We start from the raw sequence: 14,811 nt of genomic DNA, 5'->3' as shown, positions 1-14,811 counted from the left end.
GGATATAGGTTTCCAGCTGAAGGATAGCAATAACGCCATCAGTGCTCACTTCCTGTTCAGAATGTTTTGAAGACTGTAAGCACTCCATTTCCTATTGGTTCAACAGGAAGGCATCAGTCTACATCAAAGGAAGATACTGAAGCAGTGGAACACATTTTTAGTTCATAGACTGGCTAATTTCAGTACTAAACAGAGTGCACAGAAGTTGTATAAATTGAAACCTTTTAGTCTTTGGACCTATCACACACATTTTGGAACCATTTAAAATGCTTCAAAAATGCGTCTCTTATTCATCTTTCAAAATTAAAATTGTGTTAAATAAGGGTAGGTTTTGATTTTTCTGAGCCTGTTATTTGATAAGGTTTTATGCATGGTAAAAGTTTCAGTTGTTTATAAAACCTGTTCAACCTAAAAAAAAAAAGTTCAGAATGCTATAGTAAATGCTTTGACAGGTAAGTCCAAATGGAGGATTTATCTGTAATCATAAGGCAGTTACCTTTCAAATAAAAAAAAACAGCAAAATATATAGAAGTGTTTCAGAGATACAGCATTTAAAAATTTTTTCCAAAATTCAAATCTTCAAAATGGTATGAACAGTGTCTCCTTTGGAGGGCTGTATCTTGGAGCAGAAATTGTTTTGGAGAAAACAAAAAAATATGTTTTCCGTACTTTTTCGTCATTTTAACATATGCTAAATTCAATAACATCCGAGACTATGAAGGTAAGATTTTTTCCTAGCCTGCATGAATTGATATGGACTATGCCATTCATATGAACAGGTATTTAGTTCTACATTTGTAGTCCATATATGAATCCTAACTTGTGACTTCTGTTCCTGTGTGAATGTGATGTACTGTACAATATAGTGTTTTGGAAGAGGGGAATCATCTTCTGTATTCCATCACGCATTTACCTAAAGCTAGGCACTATCTGGATGTAACTGCACTCTGTCTCCTCACAGATTTAAAGCTGGTAAAACTGTGTTAAACAGCATATAGAAGCACTTTGTGACATATCTGGATGGGCAGAGCAGTGACTTGCTCCCTTGCTTATGATTTTGCTGACAGACTATACCGTCACCAGTGACATCATGGCCAGCAGTCATAGTATATGTGTGTGTACGAGCAGCCCATTAGCAGTCACTCAGCTTTATTGTGGTCAAGGAGTTCTAGTTTGAAAGCTCATGGCATTTCAACTACTTGATAAGGCTGGAAGCCCAAGAACATTTTATTCGAAGTCAGCACTTGGAAACTCTGCATTGTTACAAAGTATTGTGTGTCTTTCATTCAGTACTGTGCTCTCATAGATTTCATTTTTATTGTCTCCAGAAAGTCATGCAAACTTGGTAAACCTTTAAAAGAATCATATTTGGTGGTATTTGTTGTATAAGTCAGTTCATTCATTTTCAACAGTTAATAACAAATGGCAGAATTTGTGTGAACTATACTTCTTTTGAAAGTGATTTGTGTGGGTGATGTCCCAAAACTCTAACAACGGATAGAAATAAAGAGAATGTGCTGAGTGTGGTACTGGATGATAGGCTGTTAAATAAGTGACACCATACATAGGTAAGGTACAGTTTGCATGAATAATTAACTATAGCAAGTTTTGTGCAAGTTGAGTAATAGATTTGTTGAATTATGACCAAATACTAATTTCTTAGCAATGTTTGGACCATTTTAAAATCAATTTGATTTTGGCAATAAGTTTGTTAATTAGTGATCAGACATGAGACCACCATTTCAGACCAGAAATGGCAAACCAGTGGAGCAATGAGTTGGTGGGAAGCACCTGACTCTGCACTGAGAAAGGTAATCACCATTATCTGTTGGAATGATTAAGGAATTATTCTTCATGATTTTCTTGCAAAGGAAAAAAAACAGTAGCTTGCTAATATAATGCAAATCATCTTCAAGAACAAGGTGGAAAAAAATGAGATTAGATCACGAATGGAAAAAATCATCTTTCTTTAAGACAATACAGCTGCCCAGAAATAGCCTTTCAGTTAATAGTTGAAACTATGAATTGTTGGAACATCAGCTGATTTTGCACTGTGACTTCCATGCATATACATGACTATAGAATCTTGAGGCTGAGAAACTTCTTCTCAATGAAGAGGTCATGGCAGCTATAGATGAATATTTTGCAGGCCTCCAGAAATACACTTCAGTTACGAAATATGCTCAGTGGAATAAGCTAGTGAGATTACAGTAACTCAAAGTCACATTTTTGCCAAAAGAAAAGCAAATCTGTGTAATGCTGAAAAATTTTCATCTTGCCCATATTTTTAGATTTTGAAAATAATCACTTGTTTATTGTTGCATTGCATATTCCCTATTTTATTGATTTAGATCTGAACAAATAAAATATATAACCCAGTTGAATGCCTGTTTGTTTCATTGTTTTCAGTGATGACAGATGATAAAATAGTTGCTCAGTCAGTTTTATTTCTTCTTGCTGGCTATGAGACTTCAAGTACACTCCTTTCTTATGCCAGCTATGAATTGGCTCTAAGCCCTGATGTTCAGGAAAAGGCTAGAAATGAAGTGAAGAAGGTTTTGTTAAAATATGGAGGCGTATGCACATATGAAGCATTGAATGAGATGAATTATCTTGAAAATGTGTTGTCAGGTAAGTAGTGTACTTCATTAAACACGTTTCTTCCATTATATTCTTATGGTAGACATATCCATAGAATGTGAAATACACCTGATTTATGAGTACAGCTGGAATAATGTGTGACATTGAACTGAATCTCATTCATTAGGAAACTGCTGCATGTCAGTTTTTATGTAATTAATCACTCCACACAGATATTCTGCAGCAGTAATATAACATAGAATGCAGCAATCAGTGTTCTCTTGTAATTTCAATTTCTTGGGTGATGATTGTGGAAGACAATTACAAGATTGTTTTCATTATACAAAGACAGAATGGATCTATTTTTAAAAATCTGATTAATTTGATCACAGAGGCCCTGCGCATGCATCCCCCAGTGGCAAGGATTGACAGGATGTGCACCAAACCTTACACAATACCAGGCACAGATGTGAAGATTGATGTGGGAGATAGTGTGTCCATACCAGTCATGGGATTGCATTATGATCCACAGTACTACCCAGATCCATATAAATTTGATCCAGACAGATTTGTGGCAGAAGAGAAACTAAAACGCCCTTCACATGTATATCTGCCATTTGGTGGTGGTCCAAGGAACTGTATTGGTGAGTAAAAAAAGAGGGGTAACTTTTTTATCTGCTCTTTCTATGCAAAGAGTTCTGAAATGTTGAGGCAGAATCATTTAAATAATGGTTAATTATTGTTTGTATAACAAACTCATAATTTGTTTTGTTCCATGGTGGTTGTTTTTGAAGTAGAGTCTGCATTTGATGCTGTTGTTGTAGACTTGTTGCAAACTGTTGGTACTGCTGCTGTGAAAGTCTAAATGCATTTTATTTCAGTCATTGTACCAGATTATGACGCTTTTTTATATTCCTTCAGTATCTTTTTTTTCCAGCTGCAGCAAAGAGAATCAGATCAAAGTGAGAAAGAAAGAAACAGATAGAGAATAATTCACATTTATCTCATATAATAGTCCTCCAGTACCATAAATCCTGTGATTCTTACAGCTAGATTTTATTTTTGGACTTACGTTGTGTCATGTTTTTCTAAGTGCTGTCCTATTATTGCTCCTTTCATAATCAGTGTGGATAGGATATAAAAACTACTCCAATCAAATTACTTGATTTCAGAGTGTTCAGGCATACACATCACACACTATGCCCTTTTTATCTTCCTTTCCTTCATTCTGTCAAGCTTTTCATTGGTTCACCATCTTATAAGAGCTCCAGCCACCAGCGTCTCACTCTAGTGTTAACCCTTTCACCATACTCGACGAACTGAGTTTCACTTGCCTGGCAGCACTGGGCTGCACGCTCGACGAACAGAGCTCAGGTACACAGTTGACAACATTCAGGAGGCTCTGCAAAGTGTATTTAGAATTTTACACCAGATGCAAGAGTCTACTTGAAATTTTCACATTCATTTTCAATGATAGTTTATCAATAATAATAATTAATGAGATGAAAAAATATGCTGAACAGTTTGTGAGTTCACATGTTGGTGCATTGAAACAATAATTATAGTACACAGATGGGTACCAACCAAAATTGAAATTTCTATTATTTATTCACAATGTTATTCCTACAAGGCTTAGTTCAGAAACTGTATTTTCAAATGTGTTACTTTAGGAAAGAAAGTCTTGAAACAACTATTTTCCAAAAACTATTGTACTTGCATTTGCTGCTCCAGCAAAAATCTTCACGAGACTGTCAAAATAAATAAACTGTAATGTGCTAATTTTCATAGTACACATACTGCTACCAAAAGCTTCAATTGTTGACAACTTACATTCACAACAATCACCAAAACATGTCAGATTATGCCACGCTGTAAGAAAGCACCTTAAGACATGTTAATAATTACATGGGTGGGGATAGATAGCAGCACAAGGAACAGCTCAGCCAAGTGGTTAAACATCATTTCAGATGTTTTACAAGTGAAGATTGACAGCTTTTTGTCTTTGACTCTTATGGTACTGAGAGTTTTTGATCTGTATTATAGTACTGTAACTACTAAGGAACTGTGCACTTTAATTTTTGCCAGTGTTCATGATGCTTATGATGATGTCTTTCACTGCTGTCTCTTCAGTTTGAGCCAGCATACATACACACTAAAATTTCTTGCTACACTGCATCTTCTCACACATGACTATTTCCAGCACAGTTTTGAAGATAAATGACAAGATTTACTTGCCTGGCACTATGGATGTGTTACGTCTTGGGTACTCACATTGCCAATAAACTTCTTTGATAGTCCTCCAGAACATTGTAGAGGCTTAGCCTGCAAAAAGTGTCACATGTTTTTCTGAAACTAAAACTAATGGCATTTGTGGGCTTGTTGAACTCACATTTCTTCTCCCAACTATTTTTCATGATGAATAACTGATTTGTGAAAGACCCTATTGTCAAGATCCTTCTTGATTCTCTGTAGTCCACATCTTAATGACTGACATCATGTAACGTAACAGGAATGTAAAGCATAGTGAGTGTCACCTTACACCACATTCTCGCAAGGGAAATATACATATAATTGTTACAATCTATTCTGACAGTTATGAAAAGGATAGATTGATTCTCACCATATAACAGTGAGTAGCATAATATTGTTTTTGTTCCATCCTGGATTTTCCATTGCAATCTGTTCTTGTATTTACTGGCATATTTCCTTGCATTATCTTATTTCGTAGACAGAAAGGAATCTCTTCTTGTAGTCATTGCCATCCTGACTTTTAACATCTTCACAGTTATTCTGTCTTTCCCTTGTGCTTTTCTGGTATTTAGCTTTTCTGTTCACACCCTTGTACATTTTTCCATATCTTATGTATTGAATCAGTCTCTTTGTCTTTCTGTATCTCAGACAAAATCAGTCAAATCCTCAGAATTTAGCTCTTTTTGAAAGCATTCAGTCATATTTTCTTTTTTTCTATTATGAGAGCAAGGTGGAAAAAATTACTGTCGGGAATGCAATGGCATAGCATGGCATGGCATGGTCATGTTAATTGTTAATATCGGTGAAATTTTATTGTGTTATGTTAGTACATGATGTAGAAGTCAAATGTCAATGTGGTTTGTGGCTAACCTTTAATTAATTGGTTTTTTAAAGCAGACATTCATCATCAGTGGAAATTCATACACAGTTGGTGAAGGTTTGTTAGGAGTTTACTCATTTAGTTGTGAAAATTAATTGTTTGTGATCTATATTCAAATTACAATTTTTAAATGATCTTTATGAGAAACACTGCAAAACTGCAAACAATGATGGGCACTTCAAGAAAATGTGCAACACTATAACAGGTAATAATCAGAAGAAATAGTGGAGTACATTTTAATAGAAGAATTAACTATTAGAAAGCTGTGTGTAAGATGAATGTTACATTTCTTGTATGTTGATCAGAAGCTGATGAGAAACTGGATTTCTCAAAAAATATTTGAATCATTAAAAAAAATCTGAATGGTGATGAGCAATATATAGTTACTATGAATGTAATGTGAGTCCACTAGATCCTGCCAGAAACAAAGGAGCATTCAGAGTGGGGCCACTTTCAGTAACATTATTATTATTATTATTATTATTATTATTATTATTATTGTTATATTGACTTTTTTCTGGAGCAAAATGACTTTTTCTTATTAAGTGCCTTGCAAAGAACAGAACAATAATTTCTAAATACTAAGATACATGAAAACATACCTGGATTGCAAACAGAGAGAGAGAGAGAGAGAGAGAGAGAGAGAGAGAGAGAGAGAGAGAGAGAGAGAGAGAGAGGGGGGGGGGGATGCATCTGGCAACAAAGGAGCTTTGGCAATAGCGAAATTGAGGAATTAGAAGTATTAATTGTTGGAACATCCATTCTCTCCACCAAATCTGGTATCTTGAAATGCAGCCTACTGCCACATTTAAAGAAATTTGTTTTGAAGCTAATAATGGAGGTTGTGGAAGCTTTAGGTGGGAATTTTTGGTTACCTTTCAGTATCATAATTCAGGGATGCAATTTAATTACTGGAAGAGGTTTGAGAAACTAGGTTGGCCAACAAAATAAATAAGTTCAGGAGTGGAAAATATTTTTATAAGACCAAGAACTCTTCATCTTTTCTCATAAATCTTTATCCTGCTGTATAACTGCTAATTTATAATTCACATTCATAATCAGCCATTGTTTTACATCTCTGTTTCTCTCACACTCTGTTAGGCATGTAACACTCTTTTGCTCTTCTTGTGCTTTCAAAATACTGTTGGGCATATTTTTTGAACTATTTCTGTGTAGAGCTTGATGGTTCCTTTTCTCTGTATTATACTTGAAGCTATAGCTTCCTCATTACCCTCTACACTTCATCGTTCACTTGGTGCATGTATACTAACCAGTGTCTCTGGTGGTAAGAAATGTGATCTCCTTGCTTACTGCACAGAAGCTCCTTACTTATGTAATTAGCCAGTCACTGGCCACAGAACCCATTTCAGATTTGTGTCCACATTCTCAGCACATGCTCTGGAAATTACTATCTATCTATTCTATAGCATTAAATAAATAAAATTACTCTCTCTTCAGTCTGACACAGTTCATGAAGAGCAACAATGTTTGCACTTAATTGTTCTTATACTGAGACCTCCACTTGGCAGCTGTTGCTGTTATGTTAAAGGTTGGTTTATGTGAAATTTTGCGGTATTTACTTCACCTGTAGTTAAGTGTGCTGAAGTACCATCAATTTTAGTTACTTAGTAGTGATGCAATACCTGCTTTTGGGTTGTTAGTTGAAGACTGTTGTTTCACCTTGACTGCTTCGAAGTGGATAGCTTCTGCATAGTATCATCAGCGGGGAGGGGGGAGGGGATAACTTTTAGCTTTTGAAGAATGTTTCATTGTATTTGCAAGGAATGATCTATTTATTTATTGTTAGCTTTGTAATAATGCAAATGTAACTCTTATGCCATGCTATGATGTAGTCTTAAACATAGTACATTACCAGCTTCATGACAGGTCAACAATAGTTGCATAACTTTAACAAAGCCAAGCACTCTTTATTTGAGGCAATCTAAGGGTGTTTCAGCAAGCACCAGAAACATTCTCTTCTGCTGTAAGACTGTCTATTACAGTAATTATGCAGTACTATTCCAGGAATATCAGGTGACACTATAGAGTGAGTTTCTCCGTGGCAGTTTCGTAACTGTAACTTCCATTCATTAAAAAGAGTGGTCTTATAAGTGGTTCTTAACCTTCATTTTTAATGGCACACAAGCACCTCATGTTGCTCCTCCTTGTGATTTTGTATCATCACATTTTGGTATACTTTTCACACTTCTAATGGCTAATTCACATTCACAGATGAAAAGTGTAATAAGAATTATTATGTATGACACTGCAGCTTGACACAGATTATTTATGCTCATTGTTTGGCCAAATGCACCTAATTTTTCTACATTGTATTACTTTATTTTGTAGCTTTGCATCTAGCATGGGTTTGGCATTGCTTGGATGCATTAAAATTTTGTAGCAAGAGAAGAATAGTGTCTGGGGTTACCTCTCTAAAGGTTTAGCCTCAGATTCTCTCAATTATAACTCCTACAGAGAGGCTTAATTGTTATGTCTTCTTTCTGGATTGCAGTAGTCATCTCATGGCTTCACATTATTTCCCAAACTTTTCTAGAGTCTGCTCTTTCTGGTTTACAATGGGCAAAGCTAAGTCTTCCTAGCTTGTGAAAGGCAAAACAAAGCAAATGTGACTTTGTAGATTGGTGTGAATGTTCAACAGATAAAACAATAGAATATATGCAACAGGAAATACATACAGGCAAATTACAATTACTCCATGCTCTGCCAAAGAAATTAAGAATGTAATTAACTCTCACAAAACCCAAAAAAGACTCTCAAGAGTTTACAATATCTTGAGTAAAGTAATAAAATCATGTGCATCAAATATGTGCATTGTTTTTAGTCACATACATAACACCTCACTGCCACAAGGGATATTTACAGACAGGCTAAAATATGCAATTATAAATGAAATTCACCACCATCCGTGTATTTGAGATGTTATTTTATTTTATTTTATTTTGACTATCAGTTTTGGCATTCCACATGCCATTTTCAGGCCTCATATGCATCTCTCAAGAATAAATGATATTGTCATTGCAATCAAGTCTTCTAATGAAGCACTTGGGATATGTTTTTGAAATCACAACATCTAGGAATATATGGTACTGTTTGACAATATTGTTTATTTTTGAGAGATGCATGTGGGGCCTGAAGGTGGCTTAGAGCAATCCCGAAACTGGTAGTCAAAATAAAATAAAATAACATCTCAATCACACAACTGTTGGCAAATTTGATTTATAATTATTTGACTAGGCAATGTCCCATGTCAATGATGGATCAATATGGACAAAATATGCAATTGTCAGATCCATTTACAAGAAAGATAGTAAAACAGATATTAATATTTACTGAACAGTCCCACTACTTACTACCTCATTCTTGAAGGCACTGGAAAAAATTGTTTGTGCAAGAACCATGAAAAAGCTCTCCTAAAATAAAATATTTAATCAATATCAGTTTGGACTTCAAACCGGTTTCTTCACAGAACAAGTTATTTTTCAGTATGCAAATCAGATTATACAAAATTTGAATGATGGGATATCTCCTGTGACTTGTCAAGAGCATTTCATTGTGCAGCTCCCAGTATTCTCTTAGAGAAGCTCAAATATTGTGGTATTAGAGATCTTGCTGTTAACTGGTTTTTGTCCTAACTAAAAGGATGCGGGGTGTTGCATTAAGAAACTCTGGGAGCATATGAAATGAAAACAGCATCTTCAAAATGAGGAATAATTGCTACAGGTATATCACAGGAATAAGTATTGCTTCTGCTCTTTAACTTGTCCATACTAACATTATAAATGCAAAAGTAGGTTTGTTATGTTTTCATGACTAAACTGCTGCACCAATTTTGATGAAATTTGGTATGGAGATAGCTTGAACTCTGATGAAGAGCATAGGCCAAGTAAAAAAAATCTACGCCCTAAGAGGGTAAAGTACAAAATGGAATATCTTTTTTTACATCAGTGAATGTAAACCATAATAAATTATATTTAAATTTGTTACATAATGTACACATCACATGATGTATAGCTACTTCAATAGTGCAGTGCATAGACATGCTCTCCTGCCCATTCCCTCCACCATCCACCAACCAGCACTGACACTGTATGTGCCGCCATGTCAGAACACGTGTGAGCAGCTGACATTACTGCATGTACATAGATTACTTATTCACCATCACTCATCCTAACAAAGCTACTGCAATGTGAGCAAAGCTGCCATTAATAGCTAGTTATATATAAATGATCTTCCATCATATACCTAAGAAGCAGAAGTAGTTCTCTTTGCTGACAATGTAAGTATTATAATGATGCTGAATGGAGTAACTTCAACATTTGAAAATATAAATAATGTTTTCTTGATAAGGAATAGCTGGTTATCTGCAAATGATCTGTCACTGAATTTAGATAAAAGACAATGCATGCACTTCAGTACTGCATAAGGACTTACCACACCTTTAGAAATAATGTGTGATGGTGAATCAATAAATGAAACATAGTATTCTAAACATTAGCTGTTTATGTATGAGGATTGCCCAGAAAGTAACGCATCACATATTTTTTCAACAGTTCTTTATTGGACATAATGAGAATTACACACACAAAAGAATGGTGTTTCCTCTATGTATCCTATTTTTCCACATAATCTCCGTCCCATTCTATGGCCTTCCTCCAGTGCGAAACAAGGGCATGTATGCACTGTCAATATCAATCCTTGTCCTGGTGGCAGAGCCAGTGCTTCACTGTGTGTATCACCTCCTCATCATCCTCAAATGTCTTCCACGAATGGCATCCTTTAATGTCCCAAACAACGGAAAGTTCTAGGGGACTAGGCCAGGGATTTAGGGTGGGTGGGGTAACACTATCCAACCCTGTTTTGCAATGTGTTCAACAGTCCTCAGACTTGTACCTCCACACTTTCTTTGCTGATTGACAGATGTAGCACCAACTGCTAAGTCGTAATCCATCTGTCCTCACGAATGACAACATCAGCTTGCTGCAACATGTCAGTTGTGACAGCTGTGGACAACATGTCAAGTGTGACAGCCGTGGATGGTCTACCCAACTGCTGCAAATCATGGAGCTCTGCCAAACTGCCTTCTGGTGACCTCACCATCTGTGCCCAGTGACTATCTGTACTTCAGTTGACAGCAGATGCTCCACAGGCTTTGCACAAGCGTTTGTGAATATTCTGCACTGTTTCTTTCTCTGCAGTGAGAAATTCAATGACGGCACATTTCTTGTAATGTACATCGCCTACAGACTCCATTTTGAAACTGTCCTGCAGCTACGCTGTCTGTCTTAAGTAAGGGTAACTTGAGGCACTCACTCAACATACTTAAAATAATACATACATAATGTTTCAAATTTGTAGCATTGTTTTTGGCTGGGAAAAAAATGTGGTGCATTACTTTCTGGGCAACTCTCATAGATAAGAACCTGAACACCAAGTCACATGTTACCGACCTTCTTAAAAGCCTTAGCTCTCTGACCTCTGCATTACAGATAATAGATTTTGGAAATGCAAATGTAAAAAAGTTGACTTACTTTTCCTGTTTCCATTCACTAGCATCTTACAACATCATTTTATGGTGTAAATCAGCATTGAGGAAAGAAGTTTTTGTTGTACATAACTGTTTAATAGGAATGATGTGCGGCATCCTTTGTAGCATCTGTGGTAGACAGCTCTTTTAACAGTTGGGCATTCTTACCTCAGGCCCTCAGTGCACTTATTCCCTTATGGTGTTTGTTGTCAACAATGAATAGCAGTTTGAAAACAACAGTAACATTCATAAATGCATTAGCAGACAAGAGAAATGATTTACACTGTCCATCACTCATCCTTCTTTTGGCACAGAGAGGAATCGCGTATTTAGCTATAAAAATGTTTCGCTACCTACCCAGTGATATAAAGAATATAGTGGATAATAAAACTAATGCCAATCACTTAATGTAGCATCATCATCATGCATGTGCAGATACTAAACTAATTGTACATAGGGTGACTAGCAGCCTATGCATTAAATCAACTATGCAAGAAAGATAATAAATAAGAATTCTCCAGTACACATAAACAAGATTTTCTGAAATAAATTAAAAAAAAGAAAGTTTTAACCATGTTTTCCAATTTTTTGTAACTTTCTCACCAGGCAAGCATCATACTCTGTCAGTTAATGCATTGCTATTCAAAATAGGGCTGTATTGTCACACAAAGACACAAATGGCACATAACTGCCAAGAGCATTCTCATCAACAACTTTGAAAACAGCTCAGTGCAGCTATTCACATATCAAGAAAAAGACATTAGTAATTATTTACAAAGGGTGTATCTGTCTCGTAAGGAACAAATTACATTCTGTGACAAACTGCAAGAAACATGCACGAAACTCTAGATGAGTTCCCAGTAACTGCTCACAAAGTAGCTTCAGCAATTAGGTGGGGCCCATCAGTTTGCGAAGTATTGTTGTCAGTTCAGCAGAGGTGGCTTGCACATATTGTGAAAGGATCAGTTACAAAACTCAGAATGTGAGCATCCCTGTGGGATGGTCTGAGCATACTCTCTTAATTATTTATTAAGAAGAATGTTAGATCATTATCCCATTTGCATTCCACCCCTGGGTGCTGCACCTGCTTCATGCCTCACACTGGATGCATGATTAGAATGAAGGTGACAATATGAAGCCATGCTTAGTGGTCTGGAATGAACACTGTGATTGAGTGCACTATCTGGGCTGGCTATGATTGTATCCAAAATCAGTTAACCCCAGTGCTGTGCCTTCCACCTGGGCAAAACCCAATCAGACTGGGAGCTGGTGATTCATCTGCATCTACATCTATACTCTGCCAGTCACTGTGTAATGCATGGCAGTGGATACATCCCATTCCATTTACATTTACTTGAGCAATATTTTAGGATGGGTTGAACAAGTGATTTGTAAGCAATCTCCTTTGTAGACTGACTGCATTTCTCTAGTGTTCTATCAATAAACAAAAATCTATTACCACTTTTATCCACAACTGGGCTTCTAGAATTGTCCCATTTCATGTCCCTACTAAGTGTTACACCCAGGAATTTGTGTGAGTTTACCAATTCCAGCTGTGACTCACTTTCAATTTCTTTTTGAAAAAGTAAATACAGCAGTGTAACAATGTGGTTATGAAACAAAGAGGTAAATAATGATTCACTTTTGCACTTTTACATCCATTTTATGTGAGTGAATGCTGAAATTTGTCCATTGCTTTATTAAATGTTCATGCTGCTTTGTAGCCAAAGGTTTTTCTGCCACTAAAATCTTATTTTTACCTGTAACTGAAGTTTGTTATTGAAATAAGTAATACACTGTGGTGTAAAATTTTTCTAAATACCTCCGTTTATTCTATAATATAAAATCACTTAAGATGGTTTCAGTTTTGTTAAAAAGTCCATTATTATTTTGTGAAAACTGATTGGAAAAATATGTAGATGTGGTTGTAAAACCTTTACACGATATTGCTATGGTGTATAAGTCTCACTCTATTTTCTTTTGCAGGTGCAAGGTTTGCAATAATGAGCACCAAAATAGGAATGGCTCATCTTTTGAAAGATTTTAATTTGAAAAGATATGAAAAGACTGATGTTCCATGTCAGATTGATACCAAGTCAATGTTACTTAAATCTAAAAATGGAATCTGGTTACGCCTTGAAAAAATAAATGCTCATTGATTTTTAGTATAAACTACAATAATTTATGAGATACTTTTCTATGAATAAAGCTTATTCTTATGGCTGTGCTTTTGCAATTGCCTGATTATAAATCTGTGGCTATAAGAATCTATTATGTTACACGACTTGCTACATTTCTGTATGTTGACTGAAGTTCCAATATATATGCAAATAGATTAGGTTTTGACATAGATGAGAATATTATCATATTAACAATTTATTTATTGATACCTTTCTGAGGATTACACACTTTGGCAATTTTGCAACAGTATGTATGAAATCCTGACACTTTATTATCCTCAAAAGAAAACTCTGTCCTAGAAGGGACAATGTGATAGCAATACCTTAGAAGAAACATTCATAACTGAACAGTGTGCCTTCACATGATGATTTATTATAAATCAAATTTGTAGCATGTAAATGTAATGGAAGAGGAAGCTGTATGTATTCATGTTGTGGTGTTGAAATATTTTTTGTGCCAGGCATAGTCATTGTTGAGTTGTCAGTTTGTAACTATGTCTTCCTCTGATTGTCTTTCCACAGTCATTTAGGTTGACACTACAACACTCTAAAGTACATGCCTTGTAATAAGGATGTGGATTTTATCACACACAATAATAAACAACTAACTTTAATTATGCCCATCCAAAGTTTTTGTACACAACTAAAATTTTTAATAAAATGTAAAAGTATAGTGCAAATATGTAGCAGAAGGTAAAGAAGATGGCCATATTGTGTGGAGCAGAAATACTGTATTCGGAAACAATTATTTAATTTATTTTTAATTTTTATATTGAACAAAATTAATATTCTTATGAATAAGGCTTACTCTAGATGTAATGAAGAAGAATTTCATGTTAATAAAAGATGTGTTTTGTAATGTGTGTTTTGCTCCTCCTTTGCTTTGTAAAATTTATTGTAAGTCATTTCATCACGTAGGCCCTACATATCTGTTACATCTGCTGCTTAATACATCTGTCATGTGATAAGTGTGAAGTTTGCCTGATCATAATTGTTGTAATCAAAAGAGAAGTACAAATAAATGAGCATTTATTGTAGCATAATTGTAGCACTACAGTTAAAAGTAGTGTAAATTTGTATTTAAAAACTGATAATGTGCTATACCCTTCAATCCATTTTAAAGAGGTCCATGATTATTTAATGAACTGCTCTGGCTCAGACCTCTCTAACATCACAATCATAGCTGAAACTAACTTTACTGAATGTTCTCAAAGTACAAGGATGCAATATACTGCCTAAAATTATGTGGTAATGGCATTGAGAATTAAGTATAATTCTGACCAAAGCTAATCAATAATAAGAATTTTTTAAGTGATAAGTTGACAATATCAAAGAGTATGTTTATAAAAGAATGATGATAACACTCACCTAAAATC

The 14,811-nt window shown here is 35.3% G+C and overlaps 1 protein-coding gene across 3 annotated transcripts in view; it reads left to right on the top strand.

Annotated features, from left to right (window-relative positions):
- Positions 1 to 14,478, top strand: part of LOC126355177 (cytochrome P450 6k1-like) — a 103,668-nt gene extending 89,190 nt beyond the window's left edge. For all 3 annotated transcript variants that reach the window (XM_050005391.1, XM_050005390.1, XM_050005389.1), the window contains 3 exons: positions 2,410 to 2,631; positions 2,973 to 3,224; positions 13,242 to 14,478. In XM_050005391.1, the coding sequence (XP_049861348.1) occupies positions 2,410 to 2,631; positions 2,973 to 3,224; positions 13,242 to 13,414 (647 nt within the window). In that variant the 3' untranslated portion in view covers positions 13,415 to 14,478. The remainder of the gene's footprint in view (positions 1 to 2,409; positions 2,632 to 2,972; positions 3,225 to 13,241) is intronic.
- Positions 14,479 to 14,811: the final 333 nt, after the last annotated feature.

This window comes from Schistocerca gregaria, chromosome 3 (genome assembly GCF_023897955.1).
Source record: "Schistocerca gregaria isolate iqSchGreg1 chromosome 3, iqSchGreg1.2, whole genome shotgun sequence".
Taxonomy (NCBI): domain Eukaryota; kingdom Metazoa; phylum Arthropoda; class Insecta; order Orthoptera; family Acrididae; genus Schistocerca; species Schistocerca gregaria.
The sequence above is the reverse complement of the archived record's forward strand: the minus strand, read 5'-3'. Positions and strand labels throughout refer to the sequence as shown.